Source organism: Meriones unguiculatus, chromosome 18 (genome assembly GCF_030254825.1).
Source record: "Meriones unguiculatus strain TT.TT164.6M chromosome 18, Bangor_MerUng_6.1, whole genome shotgun sequence".
Lineage (NCBI taxonomy): Eukaryota > Metazoa > Chordata > Mammalia > Rodentia > Muridae > Meriones > Meriones unguiculatus.
In genome coordinates this window covers 21,751,370-21,770,685 of record NC_083365.1, presented here as the reverse complement: position 1 = coordinate 21,770,685, position 19,316 = coordinate 21,751,370, and the positions used below count along the sequence as shown (strand labels likewise).

At 55.7% G+C, this 19,316-nt stretch overlaps 2 protein-coding genes across 3 annotated transcripts in view; one reads left to right on the top strand and one right to left on the bottom strand.

Moving 5' to 3' along the window:
• Positions 1–5,414: 5,414 nt before the first annotated feature.
• Pla2g4b (phospholipase A2 group IVB) lies at positions 5,415–16,556 on the top strand. Of its 2 annotated transcripts, XM_060371543.1 has the most exons (22): positions 5,415–5,510; positions 5,713–5,789; positions 5,960–6,119; positions 8,780–8,852; positions 9,073–9,209; positions 9,319–9,450; positions 9,740–9,780; positions 9,930–9,972; positions 10,228–10,282; positions 10,481–10,611; positions 10,835–10,918; positions 11,135–11,172; positions 11,818–11,953; positions 12,579–12,715; positions 12,938–13,160; positions 13,288–13,405; positions 13,514–13,651; positions 13,764–13,868; positions 13,990–14,169; positions 14,359–14,525; positions 14,972–15,158; positions 15,241–16,556. In XM_060371543.1, the coding sequence occupies exons 2-22, from the start codon at positions 5,770–5,772 to the stop codon at positions 15,579–15,581; spliced, it is 2,646 nt and encodes an 881-aa protein (XP_060227526.1). In that variant the 5' UTR covers positions 5,415–5,510; positions 5,713–5,769; the 3' UTR covers positions 15,582–16,556. The 2 variants fall into 2 exon arrangements, with proteins under 2 accessions (XP_060227526.1, XP_021503259.1); XM_021647584.2 differs by lacking the exons at positions 5,415–5,510; positions 5,713–5,789; positions 5,960–6,119 and adding an exon at positions 6,527–7,686.
• Sptbn5 (spectrin beta, non-erythrocytic 5) overlaps positions 16,030–19,316 on the bottom strand; it is a 42,078-nt gene continuing 38,791 nt past the window's right edge. Inside the window, exons 64-66 of the mRNA XM_060372171.1 lie at positions 18,903–18,974; positions 18,522–18,620; positions 16,030–16,167 (exon numbers count right to left, since the gene is read on the bottom strand). Coding sequence (XP_060228154.1) covers positions 16,162–16,167; positions 18,522–18,620; positions 18,903–18,974 — 177 coding nt within the window. The 3' untranslated portion in view covers positions 16,030–16,161. The remainder of the gene's footprint in view (positions 16,168–18,521; positions 18,621–18,902; positions 18,975–19,316) is intronic.

Genomic DNA, 19,316 nt, shown 5'->3' with positions numbered 1-19,316 from the left:
GGCGCTGAGTCCCGTGCTCTGCTCTGCTGCACTCGGTACAGAGCCTCTAATGTCCCGGATGCCGGGGAGTTCTGAAGCAGTCGGCCTGTTCATTCAGACTTCAAGCTCCGAGGAGTGTAGGCAGCCGCACGAAACGGTCTTGGTTGTTCCTCAATTAGATGTTATGTTTCTTCTTCCTCTGCTCCTCAGTACCTCATTCCTTTTTTTGTTTTTTCCTTTTTGCTAAATCATCTCTTACTGAACAGCAGTGCAGGCACCTCTGTTCGTAATGTAAATTAAAATAAGCTTCATTCCCACTTCTGTCTTTCCAGAGAGACTGTTTTACTGTAAATCTACTAAGCAGGTTTTGCTGTCTTAGAGGGCATCCCAGGTGCCTCTGCCTCGATTTTTCACACCTGTGAACCAGTGTGCCCGTTATTGATAGACATGCAGCTATTTTAACCGGTTTTAAGTAAGTCTACGAATACATGACTTTATTTAACAAAGCTTAAGTGGCTCTGGGTGCCAGAATGTGTATGCTCTGTGTGGTTAAACTTGGCAACCGGTGCCTTTACCTGCTGTGCCATCTCACCAGCCAGAGGGGATTTAGGTCACATCATTAAACGAGCTGGAGAGATGGCTCCGTGGGTCAAGTGCTTAAGCACAAGATGACCCGAGTTCAGATCCCCAGCACCCATGTAAGACGCTGGGTGTGGTGATGGTGGATGTCTGATGGGGTTCCGGAGCTGGGAAGTAGAGGCAGGAGGACCCCAGGGGCCAGCCAGCCTAGCAACTGATGAACTCCAGATGCAGTGACTTTGTCTGAGAAAATAAAGTGGAGAAGGATGGACACCTGATGCCAACTGCCTCCCCACATGCGTGCACAGGCATACGCCCCCACACACGCGCAGAGAGAGAGAGCTGTCTCCACACAGCTTACATTCTCAGGGAGCAAAAGATTACGTTAACAGCTGTGTCACACAGAAAGTGGTTAGAACAGTGGTTCTCATCCTACGGGTTGTGACCCCACAGGGGTCAAATGTCAGATATCCTGACTGTCAGATGTTTACGTTATGACTCATCACTAGCAAAATTACAGTTATGAAGTAGCAATTAAATCCTTTCATGGTTGGGCGTTCAGGGCAGCAAGCACCACACACGAACTACATTAAAGGGTCAGGCAGTGTTAGGAAAGCTGAGAACCACTGGGTCAGAGGATGGTTGTGGGGTCGATGGAGCCCTCGAAGGGTGTGTCCCTGCAGTGTACAGGGACCAGGGAGGACTAAGCCTGGAACATGCTTTGTGTCAATGTTTATTTTTGTCAGTTATAAATTTTTCTTTATTTTTTAATTTTATGTACATTTGTGTTTTGCCTGCATGTGTGAGGGAGTCAGATCCTCCGGAACAGGAGTGATAACCAGTTGTGAGCTGCCAGGTGGGTGCTGGGAGTCTTAGCTGCTGAGCCATCTCTCCAGCCCCAGTTACAAATTCTTAACAGAATTCTTGGGTCAAAGGAATTGTTTGGAGTCCAGTTTGAAGCTCTAGGGGGAAAAATAGTCAGTCTCTGAGGAAAATGGTGAGCAAATACAACTGACATAGTTACAGAAAATCCAAAGGAAAGAAAAGGGCAGTTTCAGGCCAGGTGGTAGGGGGGGCCGTGCCTTTAATCCAGCGGTCAGGAGGCAACGGCAGGAGGATCCCAGAGTTCCGGGATAGCCTGGTCTACACAGAGAAACCCTGTCTCAAAAACAAAGAAACCCAAACAAACAAATGGCAGTCCCTGCATATTCTTAAACTCTAGGGTAGGGTAACAGAGGTAGTGTTTTCCTGGCATGTAGGAGATCCTGGGTTCGATCTCAAGCTTTGCAAAACAGTCAGATCCCAAAGGGTAACTCAGGTGTCCTGAGCCCCAGTTCCTTTCTATGACCATTTCTTTGTGGAGTTGCTGCCCTCCCCTGTCTGCTTGGTAATTCTAACCCTATTCCGGGCAGCAAGCACATGACTAGCTGTTTTCATTGCAGTTTTCCTGGCCCACCAATGACTTCTCACGTGGTTCTTAGTTAAGGGTTCCATTACCATAAAGAGACACCAGGGAAACTCCTATAAAGGCTGTTTATCATGGCAGGGATCATAGCAGCATCCAGGCAGACGTGGAGCTGGAGGAGTCAAGAGTTCTACGCCTTGATCTAAAGACAGCCAGGGGAGCCTCTGATTCTGCAGTAGATGGAGCTTGAGCGTAGGAGACCTCAAAGCCTGCCTGTACAGTGCCTCACTTCCTCCAGCAAGGCCACACTCCCTAATAGTGCCATTCCTACTCCAGCACGGCCACACCTCCTAAGAGTGCCACTCCTCCTCCAATAAGGCCACACCTAATAGTGTCATTTCCTATGGCTAAGCACTCAAACACATGGGCCAAACCTATTCAAACCACCACAGGTTCCAATTTCCAATTTAAAGACACTCACTTTCTGGCTGATTGCAAGGCAGGGTAGTCAGCCTGGAGATGTAACTGCGAGCATGCTCTGAGGGGTAAAGTGAATGCCCTGTACATTTGTTGGGAGTTGCAGTAAGTGCTGGTTAGGACCGAAGCAGTTTGGTCAGACATTAAAAAGGCTGAACATTAACAAAGCAATGCGCTCTGCTCTCTAAAAGCCAAGAGAGTAAGCAGCAGGAACAGTCCAGCCAGAGCAGAGGGCATGTGGTCAGGGTTAGGCATGAGACGGGAACAAAGCAGACTGGGAAGAAATGGGCTGGGCTCAGACATGGACTGAGTTCGGCCAGTGAGCCACCAAAGGATCCTTCACTAGGTGTGTGACAAGGTGAGATTGCAGTTCAGATGATAGCTGTTCTTGAGAGGGAGTGGGATTCCACCAGAAACACCAGTCAGAGTGTGAGTCACTTTCATTTGACTTTGAAAAGTATTTGCTGAGCACCTACTGTGTGCTCCGGTGCTATTGTAGAGATGCACTTGGAAACATGACACTCATTCAAGACATTGTGGTGTTTCTGTTCTGCTGGGACAGACCAATAAACAAATGGGTGAAAGAAAACACACAGGGTCAGGTAATGAGAAATCTGTAGAGAAACACTAACCAGGCAAGGAGATGAGGATTGTTTCTAACAAGTGGCACTTTAAAAGGGGGTAGTCAGGAAAGGAAGCTTCATCAGGGTGACATTGGATCTAAAGCAGCAGAGGGAAGGAAAGGGTGGACTTAGAGATGGCCAGGCCAAGGGCGGGATTGGGTATATCAAAAGAGATTTCAGAGCCAGGTGTGGTGTCACACACACAGGCTGACCTTGAACCTACAATGTAACTGAGGGTGGTTTTGAACCCAGGTGCTGGGTTTATGGATGTGAGCCGCCATATCAGTTTAAGGGCTACACAGAGCCACCTAAAATGTCTCCATAGGTGGCACAGTACACAAGTGTTGGTCCTTGGTGGCTAAGGGTGCTGCTGCTGTTCCCTGAGGCCCTGAGCTCACCTCAGCCCCCACCTTCTTCTACTGTTGTTGCTGGGCAGTTACCTCTCCAGATAGATAGGCTGCAAACTGGGACTGTCCTCCCATATCCACACTGGCCAGGCCCAGTACTGGGTCCATTTCGGATGCTCGGTGAATATCATCATTGGAGGGTGTCTTAGTATTTTACAGCTGTGAAGAGATGCCATGACTCCCGCAACTCTTGTAAAGGAAGACAGTTAGTTGGGGGCTGCCTTACAGTTTCAGAGGTTTAGTCCATTACAGTCATGGCAGGAAACATGGCGGCATGCAGGCAGACGTGGAACTGTGAGTTCTGCGTCAGGATCCACAGGCAGCAAGGAGAAACTGTCACACTTCTAAGACCTCAAAGCCCAGCTCCAGCAACACACTTCCTCCAACAAGGCCACACCTCCTCATAGTACTACTCCCTATAAGCCAAGCCTTCACACCCGTGAGTCCATGGGGGCCATCCCAGAGCCAGGCCCCACCCCATTTAGCCTGTGGCCACCAGCTCGGTGATTCCCTTTCCTAACGGACGCTGCTGAGAGTTTGCGTCTCCGGGGTGAAGAACCGAGGGCTTCACTCTGCAGGCTTCCTTGGCCAGCAGCAAGCTTGCCTAGGATGTCCGTGAGGGAGGGTTTCTTGAGTGTGACAGAAGTTGGCTACCATTAACCACCCCCACCCCCGTTTCTTCCTTAAGACCTCAGTGTGCCTCGTGCTGTGCCCTACCTGGAGGAGCCTCCAAGTCCCCTCTGCTTCTACCGGGATTGGGTATGCCCCAATAGGCCCTGCATTATCCGCAATGCTCTGCAACACTGGCCAGCCCTCTGGAAGTGGTCTCTGCCCTACCTGAGGTAAGGCGTTCCGTTGGGGGCGGGGTGGACCGGTGGCCATCAGCCGCAGACGACAGACCAGGCTTCCGTTTCTTCAGAGCCGTGGTGGGCTCCACCGAGGTGAGTGTGGCCGTGACCCCAGATGGTTATGCCGATGCTGTCCGTGGGGACCGCTTTGTGATGCCTGCCGAGCGCCGCCTCCCTGTAAGCCGAGTGCTCGACGTGATAGAGGGTCAGGCCCAGCACCCGGGGGTCCTCTACATACAGAAACAGTGCTCCAACCTGCCCACTGAGCTGCCCCAGCTTCTGGCTGACATTGAGTCCCATGTGCCCTGGGCCTCTGAGTCACTGGGTGAGTGGAGGGGGCATGGGGATGCAGTGGGGAGAAAGGGTTCAGCTTGCTTGCCCTTTGTCTGCCTTTTGGTGTTGGTTCTGTGGGGTCAAGTGCCACCTACCTGCCCACCCCAGGCCTTGACAACAGAGAGAAACCCTAAAAGGGGCTGCTGCCTCTTCTGCACGCTCCCAGTCTCACCTTCTCCCAGACTCCTTTGCTCTCCTTTGCCCCTATCCAGATTTCTGCCTAGCAGCCCTCTGCATGACGTTCCTCCTCCTGGCACTAACTAACTCACTGCGTCCCACAGGAAAGATGCCCGATGCTGTGAACTTCTGGCTGGGGGAGGCAGCTGCAGTGACCTCCTGTAGGTGTGGAGACCCCTAAGGCAGGGAGGGCGCTGGTGGGGCAGAGGGGAGAAAGAAGGGCAAGTTGCTCTCTCAGCTCTCCACTGGCGTCGTGGGCATTACAGAGAGTCTCTCCTGAGAGCGGGGGCTTTGGGGGGGCATGGTGCACCATACCCGCTGGGTCTGTAGGAGCCTCCTCAAAAGTAAGGTAGACGGGAGGACTGAGCGCAAGGAGCAGAGCCTGTTGCTGACGTGATGAAGGGGGACCCGCATCCAGTCTCTGGTAGCCAGCTGTGATGCTTGCTAGAGTCCTTGGAATCTCCCCAAGTCCGCTGACCCTCCGTAGGCTTCTCCCTTCTCTGTAGGCTCTGTTGGGGTATGGGGCTGAGGGCGGGGGAGGGGCTGCTTTCCTCACCTCAACTCCAGGCCTTCCATGTATCGGCAGTGCACAAGGACCACTATGAGAATCTGTACTGTGTGGTCTCTGGTGAGAAACGCTTCTTGTTACATCCACCCAGCGACCGGCCCTTCATCCCCTACGGTAGGTGACATGAGCTAAAAGGAGCTGGTGACCACTGGTGGAGGCAGCCTAGCCTGAGTCCACGGTAGGCTGGGTGCCCAGGCTGGGGTTCAGCCACGGGGCCCCGGCCCTCCGTTCTCTGCGTGAAGGGAACACTGAGCTGGTTATGGTGGTGGGGGTCTGACCAGCTGTGGGTCACTTGTCTCCCTAACCTTGCCTTCAGGTCTGTACACACCAGCAACCTACCAGCTGACCGAAGAGGGCACTTTTAGGGTGGTGGATGAGGAGGCCATGGAGAAGGTGTCTGTCCTGTTCTTGGGCTGTGGGGAGGGGGAATAGGCACACAGGGTCTGGGGAAGTGGCATCCACTCTGGAAATCCCTGGGTTGTGCCTCTTCAAGGCTGAGGGGAGAGAGCTAGAGCCCGTGGGTTGCCTTAGGGCCTGCTCTCAGGCAGCTGCTGTGTCTCTAGGTGCCCTGGATCCCGTTGGACCCCTTGGCTCCAGATCTGGCGCGGTACCCTAGTTATAGCCGGGCACAGGCCCTTCACTGCACGGTGCGTGCCGGCGAGCTGCTGTACCTGCCGGCTCTGTGGTTCCACCATGTCCAGCAGTCCCACGGCTGCATTGCTGGTAAGGGGCATCCAGCGGGCAGGCCTTGTCATGGCCCAGCAAGGTATTGGGGTGGGGGTGGCTCCGGCTTAAAAGAGGGGCCTCACATATAGGTCCTTCTCCTCTCCACAGTGAATTTCTGGTATGACATGGAGTATGACTTCAAGTACAGTTACTTCCAGCTGCTGGACTCCCTTACTAGGGCCGCAGGCCTTGAATAATGGGACCCCCACAGACACTGCAGAGGACAGCAGTGGGGCGGGGGGGATTGATTCTCGAGGCAGCCTGGAGTTTGACTATGCCCCGGCTGCCGCCCAGGTTCCTGCCTGCGTTGTGATCATCCTTGAAGGAACTTGGAATATAGGAACTTGGAGGACCAGGAGATGCCAGGCAGGTCTGGGTGAGGATGCCCAGGAAGTTGCCACACAGGTGACAGGGTGATCAGGTACAGCAGTCATAACCTTGGCTGAGTCACCGCATGGTAGCATCAATCCTCTGGCTGTAAAGTGGATAATAATGGCTCTAGCTCCCAGGGCTGTTGTGGAAAGAGACATGAGCCAACACAGAGGAAGCAGTCAATAAAAGATGCCGTCGATGTATTTGTTCTCATATTTCCCATCACAGTTGCCTTCCATGGCCTGCTGAGGGCTTGAAGGTTCAGGTAAAAGTTTCAGGGTGACCCTAAGTGGTGGGGGTGCATGCCAGATCTAAGCCTGGGATGCTGCCCACGGTAGTTGTGGTGTAACTGGCTGCCTGGAACTTGATTGGCTCAGGGCCACCAATGCTATCTCTAGCTTGTCCCAGAGTCTTTGCTTTTCTAGGGAGCCCTGAGGGTGACCCCATTCTACAAGTATAAACAGGAAGGGACAGGAACCATGTACCTCCTGAGCTGCTCTCTGAGGAAAGGGTTGACACCCTGACTCCTCTCTCACCCGGCTGAAGAGCAAGAAGAGCCCCTACCCCTGCATGCCAACCCATAGACCTCACCCCTGGCCACCCAGTTCCAGGGGTGGAGGCAGCCTAGACATGGCTTTGAAGGGCTGTTTTATGTGCAAGCCACTCCTCACAAGGCTGTGATGGGGCCTGAGGTTCTCTTCTGAGATTGCCCAGGGCCACAGTTCAGACTGGGCTTTCCTGTCATACTGGTACTGGGAAGGAGGTTGCGAAAGGACCCACCAATGACATGATGCTCAGCCGCACTCTTCGCTGCTGATTTGGGGAACCACTGTCTGCTGTCCTGCCCAGCCTCTGGCAGCAAGTTCTCCCAGAACCCCCTCCTCTAAGTTAGGGCTGGTTGGCTGGTCCAGCCAGCAACAACTGCAGAGAATGGACTTCAGGGAGCCTGTGGCTAACTCCAGAAGGTGTCACTGACTCCAGCATTGGCTTAAGGTGTCTCACTTCCTGGGCAGGTGGCTGGGTCATCAGTGGGCGTGGGGCTTGGGAGGAGTGGAGGAGTCTGTGGGAGGGATTCAAGAGGAATGTGTGGCTAGTTGGTTCACCTTGGCTCTGGGTTTAAAGCCAACAGTTGATGGTCCTGTAGCCACTGCCCCATCATTCCTGTTCCTGTGGACTTGGTCTCATGGCTCTGGTAAGACTCCATAGGGCACTGGGCTCCCATTTCTGACTTGGCACCCCCATCCAGGGCCTGGTGGCTACTGTTTCTAAGGAGAGCTGTGGGCTTCTCTAAGCAAAGGGAGGGATACTTTCCAGCTTTAGGACCAGACAGCATAGAAGGCAGGGGGCAAGACCAGAACTGGGATGGGCTCTGCCCTGGGAATGGGTTCCAGGCAGAACTCCCTGGATTTGAACCCCTGGAACTCTGAGGGCTCTTATCTGCCATCCTGGGGGCCCTAGAAAGAAGTGGCTGCTTCATGCTTCTGACTTGGTTGCTTGGCACATGGGAGTCCCAGGGATGCTCCTGACCATGGAGCTCCCTGAACTTGACCATTGGCACCTTCCCAGATTGATGGCTGAAGACCAAAAGGAAGGAGCAGGTGGCACAGGCTTCCTGTGCCCTGGCACACTGGCAAATGTCCATATCTCCAAAAGCAGAGGGGATTTGGAGGGGGCTCTGGAGGCCCCCACCAGATCTTGACCTCCAGTGTGTTGGTGATCTGGGCTGGTAGCTGCTCTCCCAGCCTTGCAGAATCCATCTCCAGGATGGGGTAGACAGCAAAAGTTGCAGCTCACTCATGGTGCCCCAGCCCCAGTGTATTCCTTCCTGTCCCTTGAAGGCTTATAGTCCCTGACAGTTCAGACCAGCCTCAAAGCTTCTCAGTGGGGGTGTGGTGGGGTGGTGAGGCAATGGGACAAGAGGACAAAGGGTTCCGTACCCAGAAAAAGTGGAACACTAGCTTGCCTGTGTTCTGATCCTAACCAGGCCTCAGAGCGCGTCCTCAGTGTCCTCTCAGGATTGGTCATTGTCCTGGCACCCTTCTCAGACGGTGTGACAAATAAGTAAATGTGTGCCGAGCTCTTGGGAGGGGGTTGGCGCAGAGTGGCATATAATTATGAGAAGGTGTCTTCATGTAGCTACAGTGTCTCCTGTCACTGGGATTCTGATGGGTGCAGGTGGTCCTTCTGGTGGAGAATTAAACTGTGAGAGCGGGTCCCAGCCTCCTGTGGCCCTATCCCATGTGCCCCCAACCACCTAGAGCAAACCTGCCTCCTCCATCTTGCAGGCAAAGGTGCCAGAGACATGCCTGCTCACTGTACGAATCCTCCAGGCCCACGGCTTGCCTGCCAAAGACCTAGGTAAGCACGCTGCTTCTCTGGCCCTTAGCTGAGCAGACAGCAGGTGGGCTGATCCCCAGTAGTGAGTACCAGGGGGAGGGGCTGCGGGGGAAGGCTGGGCTGGTCCTGCAGGGGCCTGAGCCCTAGGGACAGGAAGCCTCAGGAAGAAGGAAGTAGACTCTGTAGTGGGCTGGGAAGGGTTCTTGATCATTACAAGACACACACGTGTTCCTTCCTGCAGTGACATCCTCTGATTGCTATGTGACTCTGGACCTGCCCACGGCCTCCAGCCACACGCTGCAGACACGCACAGTCAAGAACAGCAGAAACCCCGTCTGGAATCAGAACTTCCACTTCCGGATCCACAGGCAGCTCAAGGTAGCCCCGGGCATCAGGTCTGGCCCTGTCCTTGCCCCCGTGCTCCATGGCCACCTGCATCTCTCCTCCCACTCCCTCCTATCGCTGCCTCTCTGTGTGTCTTTTCCAGAATGTTGTGGAGCTGAAAGTCTTTGACAAGGACCTGTTGACCAAAGATGACCCCGTGTTGTCTGTGCTCTTTGACGTGGGGACTCTACGAGCTGGGGAGTCCCGGCGCCAGAGCTTCTCACTGAGCGCTCAGGTAAAGCTGTGCTCAGAGAAGTAGGGCTCCCCAGTTCTGGGGACAGGGCTTTGGGGCCTCCCCCGCTCCAGAGAGGAGCTCAGCGATCCCGAGTGACTTTTCCCTGAGGAGTAGTCCTGTCCTCAACTTCTTTCTCACCTTCTGGTCAGAAGCACAGCTTCCTGGGAGCAGCCCAGGGAGTGTAGACAGAGTGGCCTGGCCTTAAGAGACGGCCTTCCCTGCCGCTATGGCCTCAGCAGCACCCCCGTCACTTGGGTTGCCAGTCCCCCTCACTTGCTTCTCTCTCCAGGAGGATGGGCGCTTGGAAGTTGAATTTCGGCTGCAGACCCTGTGAGTTGGGCTGGGACGGGGCCTGGTGGGTAGCCCTGGAGCGCTTCCTTCTGGGAAGGGCAATGCCAGCTCACTGAGGCTGGCATCCCCTCCCCGGTAGAGGAGGAAAGCCTGGGCTCTTGCAGAGAGTCACTGGGGCCTCTTTCCAGGACAGACCGTGAGGAACAGCTCATCAGCAACGGCATCCTGGTGGTGAGTGAGAAACCCAGGGTTTCCCCTCATGGCTCATCCCTCACGCTGTCTCTTCTCCCACGCCTGAAGTAGGCCTACCAAAGCCTGGCAGAATCAGGAACCTTGCTATGCATACTTGCGAGAGTAAATCTCAAGCAAATGCTTAGTGACTGAGGGTGATGTAGTAACATTTTGGGGAGCAGGACCAGGAGCCCACAATTATAGGGTCCCAGAGAGGGGCTGCAACTTGTGTCTAAGGAGATCTTTTGACCATAGGCCCGGGAACTCTCCTGCTTGCATGTTGAACTGAGGAGGACAGGAGACCCAAAGGGTGAGCTTCATCTCCCTTAGGCAGCCCTTCCACTTGGGTCCCAGAGGCCGAGGTTGGGAGGCAGGTGCGTGCTAGGGCTCCCCCGTGCTCCATCTCTCCAATCAGACCGTGTCAGCGAGGGACCTCCCTGCAGACTTGATAAGGAATTCCACGGACAGAGATCCTATCCCGAGTTTCAGCTCTGGTTCCTGTTTTTAGGGTCAGAGAGCAGAGTTCAGCTTGTGGTTGCTGGGGCCTGTGAGGGCCCACAGGATGCCGCTGTGGGCACTGGTTCTTTCCGGTTCCATTATCCAGCCTGCTGGGAACAAGATCTGAATGTTCATCTGCAGGTGGGGTGCCTTGCTCCTGGGACCCTCGAGCCTAACCTGAGCTGTGTTCTCCCTGCCCCACTTCCTCCCTTGCACTCCTCCTGTCAGGTCACATGGGGGTATTGGCTTCCTGTTCCCTTCCTTACTGATCTTCTGTCCCTGCCCCGGGGAGTTGGTGGGCTCTTTGCCAAGGAAGGAGGAGTAATGACTCATGGGGTCCTTTCTTTCTCCCTCTACTCCTAAGGAGGAGCCCCAAGAACAACTGAAGGTGCCCCTACGAGCCCTACCCCCTTCACAGCTGGTGAGACTCGTCTTCCCCACGTCTCAGGTACTGGCCACCTAGAGAAGCTGGGCTCAAGGACAGGGCTGTCACTGGCCTGGCCTTGCGGTCAACCATGGCCCCAGGCAATCAATGGGTGGAAGTGTGGACCCTGGAAAATGCTGGGGGCCCAAGGGGTTCATGGGATGGATGATCTGAGATGCACCGAGGCCACAGTGGGTGGAGGTAGCCAGCCTTTCTGATGATGGACCTCATGGTTTCCAGGAGCCACTGATGAGGCTGGAACTCAAGAAGGAAGAAGGGTAAGGAGCTGTCTGGGGAGGGGGAGAGCAGGGCATGGCACCCAGGCAGGGGGGTGAGGGTCAGTCCGGCCTGGAGGGGGCGGCGAGGGGGCGGCGCAGCCGCTCCCGGGTCCGTGGGGCTTTGCAGCAGGGGGAGGCTTCAGCATGGACAGGCTGTTCTTAGCATATTCCCACTAGGGTTTGCTACAGGGTGGGGTTGGGGCCTGCCCAGCACCCCATCCTGGGAAACTCAGGGTCAGTGTCTACCTAGATAAGCAGGCGGGAGTTGAGGACAATGCCAGAGGCTGAGATACAGAGAGCAAGGATGTCAAGAAGGGAGAGGGATGCCCCTGGGCACGGAGGCTGTTGAGGCACCTTCAGTGTCCTTCAGAAAAGGAGTTGCCATCTTGGGAGAGTGGCTTCTTATCACAAATAAGTGGAAGGGCCTTCTTTTCTGTCCCCTGTTACCATTTTTCTAGCCGCGGGGAAGGAGGGATTTGACTTGCAGGTGAGGCTCGGCCCTGGGTTCTCCTTCCCCCTCTCCACAGCAAGTGCCGGTGAGGACAAAAGGGAGGAGAGCAAGCAAGGACCTGGCAGGTGAAGCCAGCCAGTTTCCTTTCCTATAGTTGGATTAAGAACTGCTTCTGGGTCTTTTCCTTCTCCCAGACCAAAGGAGCTGGCTGTGCGGCTGGGCTGTGGGCCCTGCCCGGAGGAGCAGGCCTTCCTAAGCAGGAGGAAGCAGGTGGTGGCTGCCGCCCTAAAAAAGGCCTTACAGCTGGATGAAGACCTGCAGGAGGACGAGGTCTGAGGGTTACGCAGGACTAAAGGGAGTTTTCCTCAAGGCTGCTTAGGCCCAGGGCTCAGTGCCAGGAGGGTTATGCAGCCCAGAGCTGCTGTCTACTCAGGCTTGTCCCGCCGCCCTGTTCCTCTTCCTCGGCGTTATCAGGGTGATGCGTGAGGCACCTCACAGATGGGAGTTTCCACAGAGGATGACCTGCCTTCCCTGATGATGAGGGAGTTAGACCCATCCTTGTGCGAGGGTGGTCTCTTGGCTCAGAATAGTCCTCAGGAGGTTCAGGGCAGCCTGGGTTGTCTCCTAGGGGGATGAATTCTAGCACTGGACAGCAGGACCTTTGGGAGGCTTTTGCAGACACTGTGGGGACTTCCAGAAAGTGATCTTAGACTCCTTAGGGGCTGCCAATAGACGCTAAAGCCTGGCACTTGTTAGGCCGTCCTTCCAGGAGCCCTGGTGTTTGAAAGCATGAGACCTTTGGGGGGCTGTTTCTGCTTAGATCCTAACAGGGCTAAGAGAGCTGGTCTCAAGACTGTCACATCTTGACTGGCCCCTTGACTGTCATGTTCTCTTCCCAGAGTGTGGCTCTCTCTAGCCCTCAGGCCCTTTTGAACCTGGCTCTCTCCTCGTCTAGGTCCCAGTAATTGCTGTGATGGCCACTGGCGGCGGGATCCGGGCGATGACTTCCTTATATGGGCAGCTGGCTGCCCTGAAGGAGCTCGGCCTCCTGGACTGTGTCTCCTACATCACTGGGGCTTCAGGATCCACCTGGTGAGCTGACTGGGGGCTGAGTGCTGGAGGCCGCAGCCGGCTGCTGAGCCAGGGGAGGAATGTAGTGGGAAGGACATCCTAAGCCCCATGAGCCCCTGAGCAAACTGCATGGACTGGGAAAAACGTTGGCAGTAGGGTGCAGCGGGCTCCAGGGAGTAAGAAGGTTCACATGGGTCCTTTGGCGACAACATTCCCAAAGTCCTAAGCTTTGGCTTTCCTCAGGGCATTGGCCAACCTCTATGAGGACCCAGAGTGGTCTCAGAAGGACCTAGCAGGGCCCACTGAGTTGTTGAAGACCCAGGTGACAAAGAGCAAGCTGGGCGCACTGGCCCCCAGCCAGCTTTGGCGGTACCGGCAGGAGCTGGCTGAGCGTGCCCGCCAGGGTCACCCGGCCTGCTTCACCAACTTGTGGGCCCTTATCAATGAGGCCTTGCTGCATGACAAGGTAGGCGGAGGGCTAGGCCCTGGGCTGGTAAAGCTAAGGCAAAGCCATCTGGAGGCGGACCCATCCCTGGGTGACGTGTGGGACGAGCATCAGGAAGCTGTGGCTTAGGCTGAGCTCTTTCCCTCAGCCCCACGAACACAAACTCTCAGATCAGCGAGAGGCCCTGAGTCGAGGCCAGAACCCTCTGCCTATCTACTGTGCCCTCAACAGCAAGGAGCGGGGCCTGACCACCTTTGAATTTGGGGGTGAGTGGCTTCCCTGCTTCCCAGACTACCCTGAAATAAAGTCCCTGGTGGGTGTCTGGGTGCCCAGGTCCCTAGGCCCCATGGCTGAGGTACGTGTTATCTTCACAGAATGGTGTGAGTTCTCTCCCTACGAAGTCGGCTTCCCCAAGTATGGAGCCTTCATCCCCTCTGAGCTCTTTGGCTCCGAGTTCTTCATGGGGCGGCTGGTAAAGCAGCTCCCTGAGTCCCGCATCTGCTTCCTGGAAGGTGAGGAGCCTTGGGAGAGGGAGGCCCTAGTCTCGCCCACCTCAGCCAGAGAGAGGGAGGGTTCAGCTTGTGACAGCAGCTGAGGACCTTCCACTTGGTGCCCTGTTCTCAGGTATCTGGAGCAACCTGTTTGCAGCCAGCCTCCAAGACAGCTTGTACTGGTCCTCCGAACCCAGCCAGTTCTGGGACCGCTGGGCCCAGGATCAGACCAGCCTGGGTAGGTGCTTGGGATTTTCTATAGGAGAGGTGGGCAGCCAGTTGCGAGTGCCTGAGGCATGTGAATCTCGGCTGCTTCCCTTTCCTAATGTCACCCTCGTCACCTCACCCCCTCTTTACAGACAAAGAGCAGGTCCCCCATCTGAAGATAGAAGAACCGCCGACAACAGCTGGCAGAATCGCCGGGTTCTTCGCTGACCTCCTGACAAAGCGTCCGCTGGCCCAGGCCACCCACAACTTCATGCGTGGCCTCCACTTCCACAAGGACTACTTCCATCACCGTCACTTCTCCGCCTGGAAAGGTGTCCGCTTGCACGCTCCATCCAGGCCCTCCGCGTCCCTTAGCTTTGGACACGCGCGCCCCACCTCCTTTCCTCTCCCCCTGGCATGTGCTGCTTCGGGAGGGTGGTGGGCACCAGGGACAGTCCCCCTGAGTCTGGACCCACAGTGACACTGGCTGCTTCTCCCACCCCACCCCCAAACCTTTGTAGCTACCAAACTGGACGGGCTCCCCAACCAGCTGACGCCCACCGAGCCCCACCTCTGCCTCCTGGATGTTGGCTACTTCATCAACACTAGCTGCCCGCCCCTCCTGCGGCCAACACGGGCCGTGGACCTCATCTTGTCACTGGACTATAACCTCTACGGAGCCTTTCAGGTCGGGGAGGTGGTGGGCCCCTGATGAGATCTGCTTTAGGTTTCCAGCATGTGGCCCAGCTTCTGTTAGGGGGTACAGTAGTGGCAGCATGTGGCATGGATGCTGGATTCTGTTATTCCCCTACTGGGGGAGAACTCTGCCCTGAGCCCGGGGAGCAGAGTCACTGGTCTGTTCTCTTTCCTGTGCCCAAAACCCGTAGAGGCCCTGGCCTAGCTGCTGTTTCTGTATGGCTCCAGAAGGGAGTCTGGACTCCAGCTTTCAGAGGGCTGTTAGCCACTAACTCAGGGGAGCCCGGGAGGGGCAGACCACTGGGACTGTGGGACTCTGGTGCCTCCCACTTGGTCTTTGGGCACGAAGTCCTGTGCACCACGTTGAGCCCTTGTTCAGTCAGCCTTGTAGTGAGCACACTGGGGAGCCCTCTGACAGCCCCTCTGCCTGCCCAGCAGCAGCTGCAGCTCGTGGGCCGGTTCTGCCAGGAGCAGGGCATCCCCTTCCCAGCCATCTCCCTCAGCCCTGAGGAGCAGCACCAGCCTCGCGAGTGCCACGTGTTCTGCGACCCCGCCCAGCCCGAAGCCCCCGCTGTGCTGCACTTCCCCCTGGTCAACGACTCCTTCCGGGACTACTCGGCCCCTGGTGAGCCATGCTGCCCGCCTCCCAGCCATGCCTCCGTGCAGGTGACCCCAGGCCTCCCGCCCCAAACGCCCTCTCCCCACAGGGGTGCCACGGACATCGGAGGAGAAGGCAGCCGGGGAGGTGAACCTGTCATCTTCCGACTCCCCATACCACTACACAAAAGTGACCTACAGCCAGGAGGATGTGGACAAGCTGTTGCGCCTGACGCATTACAACCTCTGCAACAACCAGGAGCAGCTGAGGGAGGCCATGCGCCAGGCCGTGCAGCGGCGGAGGCAGCGCCAGCAGCACAGGCGGAGTGACGGCTGCGGTACCCTGGCTGGGCTCCCACCTGGGTCACCTCTAACCTCAGCTCCTTCCCCTTCTGCTCTGAGTTCAAGACCGGCATCACCAAGTGCTCCAGTGCCTCTGGAGGGACTCTGATGTCCAGGCACAGCTCCACAAAGATGCGTCTGGGACCTCCACACCTGACACTAAACCTGTCAGCAGTTCCATCACAGAGTCCAGGCTGGAAGCTGCAGGCAGAGGTGCTACGGCCATCATTCATGGTGCCAGGCGTGGCCTAGTTCATGGCTACCCCTTGAGAGAGGGGGACTTGGGGCTCGTTCAAGATGGGGACAGTGTTGGCTGCATGACAGGACACTGTGACATGGAACATGTTACGTGTTACAGAGACTCTTATAAACGGGAGACACTTGAGTGGCGCCCTCCCAAGATCATCTGTTGTACCTGGCTGTTGGTTCCACAGGACGCCTTTCCAAGAGATCACAGGTGGTCATCTTGGGGTGAGGCCATGGCCCAGTTAAAGGGTTCAGGCCCATCTCAGGCACAGTGACAAGACGACAACAGTGGTGCTTATCCTGTGACAGGAGCTGTGTTCTAGAAGCTGGTCCTAAGCAGCCATGGGAAGGGTGCCTTTGGGCCGGTAGTTGAGTGGTTCTCTTGGATGCGTCCTCACTTGTAGCCCCAAGGTTTGGTGCTGGCTCAGGATTCATTTCAAGGTTCAGACCTGTTGGGAGAACAGAGATCAGGAACCAGATACCACAGAATCTTGGTGTCCAGCCCTCTCCCTCCCTGGAGCATCCACCTGCCTAGCTTAGGTTCACGAGCAGCTACTAGAAGCTGAGAGATGAATCGGATATAACAACTTTGATTCTCATGATCCAGCAAGCTCTGTCAGCCAGGCAAGTGGTTCTCAGGGCCTGCCCTGGAAATGTAGCTGGGGTTCTTATAAATGTTTGTCCTGGTACTACCAGAAGCCACTATGAGCTGGGCCTGGTGGCATAGGCCTGTAATCCCAGCTACTCAAGAGACTGAGGCAGGAAGATTACAAGTTCAAAGCCAGCCTGGGTACAAGAGTAGTACGCTGTAAAATAAATAATAGCTAAGGAGATCTCAGAGGTAGAGCACATGCGTGATGCCCCGGTTCACTCCCAGGGACTATTGTGTCTCGTACAAGCCCTGTTCCTTCATCCATCACCATCTGAATCAAGCTGGGACTCAGGAGTCCTGCAAGGAAGATGAATGACTATGCCAGAGACCTCGGCTGTGGCTGTTACGAGAGCCTTCCAGGCACACTGCTCTGCATCAGTCTAGATGTGTGACAGCCACACTGGACCCAGGACTGTTGGGGTGGTGTTCTCATCCTCTTCTATATGCCCCAAGTGCCCCAGTTCTTAGAGGGCCTGAAGCCCGCTAGCTAGATAGGATGGATGTGGGTGAGATGGCTGAGCATCTAAATGAAGACAGGACCCACGTGAGGCTGAGAATGCCAAAGACGAGTCTGTCCCCTTAAGAAAAAGAAAGTCTAATCCCTTAGCCTTAATACTTCCTGCCACTGGCCCTCTCCGACCCCTGGGATCAGGGACAGAGAGTCAAGACAGGATGGAACTAGAAGCAGAGATAAAAGGTAGGGCTGAGGTCAGGCTTCTCATGTGTCTCAAAGAGCAAGGAAAAGAGAGTTTGAGAGTGAGGACTTGGGGCAGACAATCTGGGGGAGCGTCCGTTGGTGTGCAGAGTGGATGCCCGGAGTGCCGCTCGCCTGGTGGACGGCCACAGCGGTAACGGCACGTGGAGTTTTCAGGGCTCCCCAGGTGTAGGGGGTGGGGGGCAGGGATGAGACAGAGGGAGCCCCTGCAACAGTATGTTCTGAGGGCTGGACGCAAGGGTCTCCCATGTGGGGCCCCACCAGCCCACTCTGCCAGTCTCCCATTTGAGCACAGCGTCCTTCCTCTCAGCTGGGGACCTGGCTGTGGGTTCTAGGCTGTAGGCCCAGAGGATGGGGTTCACCCTGGCTGAGACAGCTCCTCCCTAGAAGCTGCTGCCTGTGTCCCTGTCCTTGAGGCTCAGGGGTGTGCTGAAGAGACCCTTCCCTGCCTGTCTCCTGTGGCCCTGCAGTGTGACTGAGCCCTCAGCACTCCCAAGCAAGGTCCTTAAGAGCTCCCCTCCAAGACCTCAGTGCAGTGAAGGTGAGGACCGTGAGAAAGGGAGATGAGACCGTCAGGGTCCCTTTGGGACTCTGAAAAGAGCTGGGGACTAGGAGAGGTGAAGACAGTGAAGAAGAGATTTAGGGCCAGGAGACTGGGAGTCTCCTGGTAACCCGATCACTGCAGAAAACCCATCAGATACAAGGAAGGCACAAATGGCAGAGTATTTTTCTGCACATTGTTTCTCCTAAGGGGCCTGGGCTTGGCCATAGTCCAGACCTCTCAAGAGGTAGCCTTTGCATCCAGAAAGGAACAGAACTCACAAAGTTCTTGGCTGGAAAGGGTGGGAATGGAAGGGAGGGGTCAGTACGGACTCCTAAAGAGACAGGACAAGACAATCTTTACATCTGCCACTGATTACCTGTGTCACTTTGGCCAAGTTTCTTAACCTCTTAGAGTTTTTAAGTTCTTTGAGGAAAGCAGCAAGGACCACTCTCTAGACATTAGAGATACTGGCTTTGAAAAGCCATAGCTGCATAAGATCCAAGTAACACTGGGAGCCTGGGGCCCACCCATTTCCTCCTTTCTTCCCCTACAGCCCACCTGCCATGCTACCCAAGGCTGGCTGCCAGCTTGCAGCCTGCTTTTCAGACAGGGCTGCAATAGACCTCTGTTCTGCTGCTCAGCCTGCCTCCCAAACACTTCCCACTCAGGACTTCAGCCAGGCTTGCTGCCAGAGGCCATGCCTGCTGTCCTCACCTTGGCAAGAGCATCTGCTTCTTGTCCTCCAGCCTCTCACACTCAGTTCCCTCAGGCATGAGGGGGACCACATAAACCAGGTCCCGGGACCAGAGGTGCAGGGTTCACCAGTGTTTCCCCGAGGGAGCTGACCTTTAACCCCCCTGAGATGGGTCTCTAGTTGCCCGAGCTCTCTTACCTTGGTGTCACCTGGTCCTGCCTTCCTCATATCTGACAACAGGCCTGGGGCTCTCCTTGCCAAGGCCTCATGGCTGTTGTCCTGGAAACTGGTACTGGGCTATAGGGAAGATGCAAAGGGGGAAAAGGCCCCAGGCCAGGCCTCAGGCCCTTCCAGGAAAAGTGCTGTCCACAATTTTCATGGGGAAAAGGGAACAAAGATGTGCTCTGACAGGACAGCCAACGGGGGTGAGGAGGTGTTTTCTCTTTCCCTATAGAAACTATAGTCTTCCCTGAGAGTACCTAGGAAGTGGCCCGGGGATCTATCGGTAGCCACAGTGCCAGTCAGTGGCCGCAGAGGGCCGCCGAACGTGGAACTGCCTACAGCGGGGCTTGGACACACCTGCCTCTCCTCTACAGGAGGCTGTTGCTTAAGTTCCACAGACCCCTCCATGACACGAGCGCCCTTCAGCTCCTAAAAATACAAGATGGGGGTCCAGATGTCAGGCCCAGCACAGACACTCACTTCTCATTCCTAGTGGGCCCCCAACACCCCTGACCACTCTGGCTGCTCCAGAGTGTGGACCCTGGAGACCCCGAGCTCCCGTGAGATGAAGGTGGCCCAGTGGGGACACCAGGCTACAGTTTCCTTACCCCAGCCAGATGTGCGACCCATCCCCCAGTGTTCAGAGAGCTTCCACAGGAAGGTTTCACCTGCCCACCATATTCTGCTCCATCTTTGTGTGTGTGTGTGTGTTTGCCTGAACCTCCCCTGTTCTCTCCAGGAATGCTGGTCTCCTCTCTGATTATGTTTTAT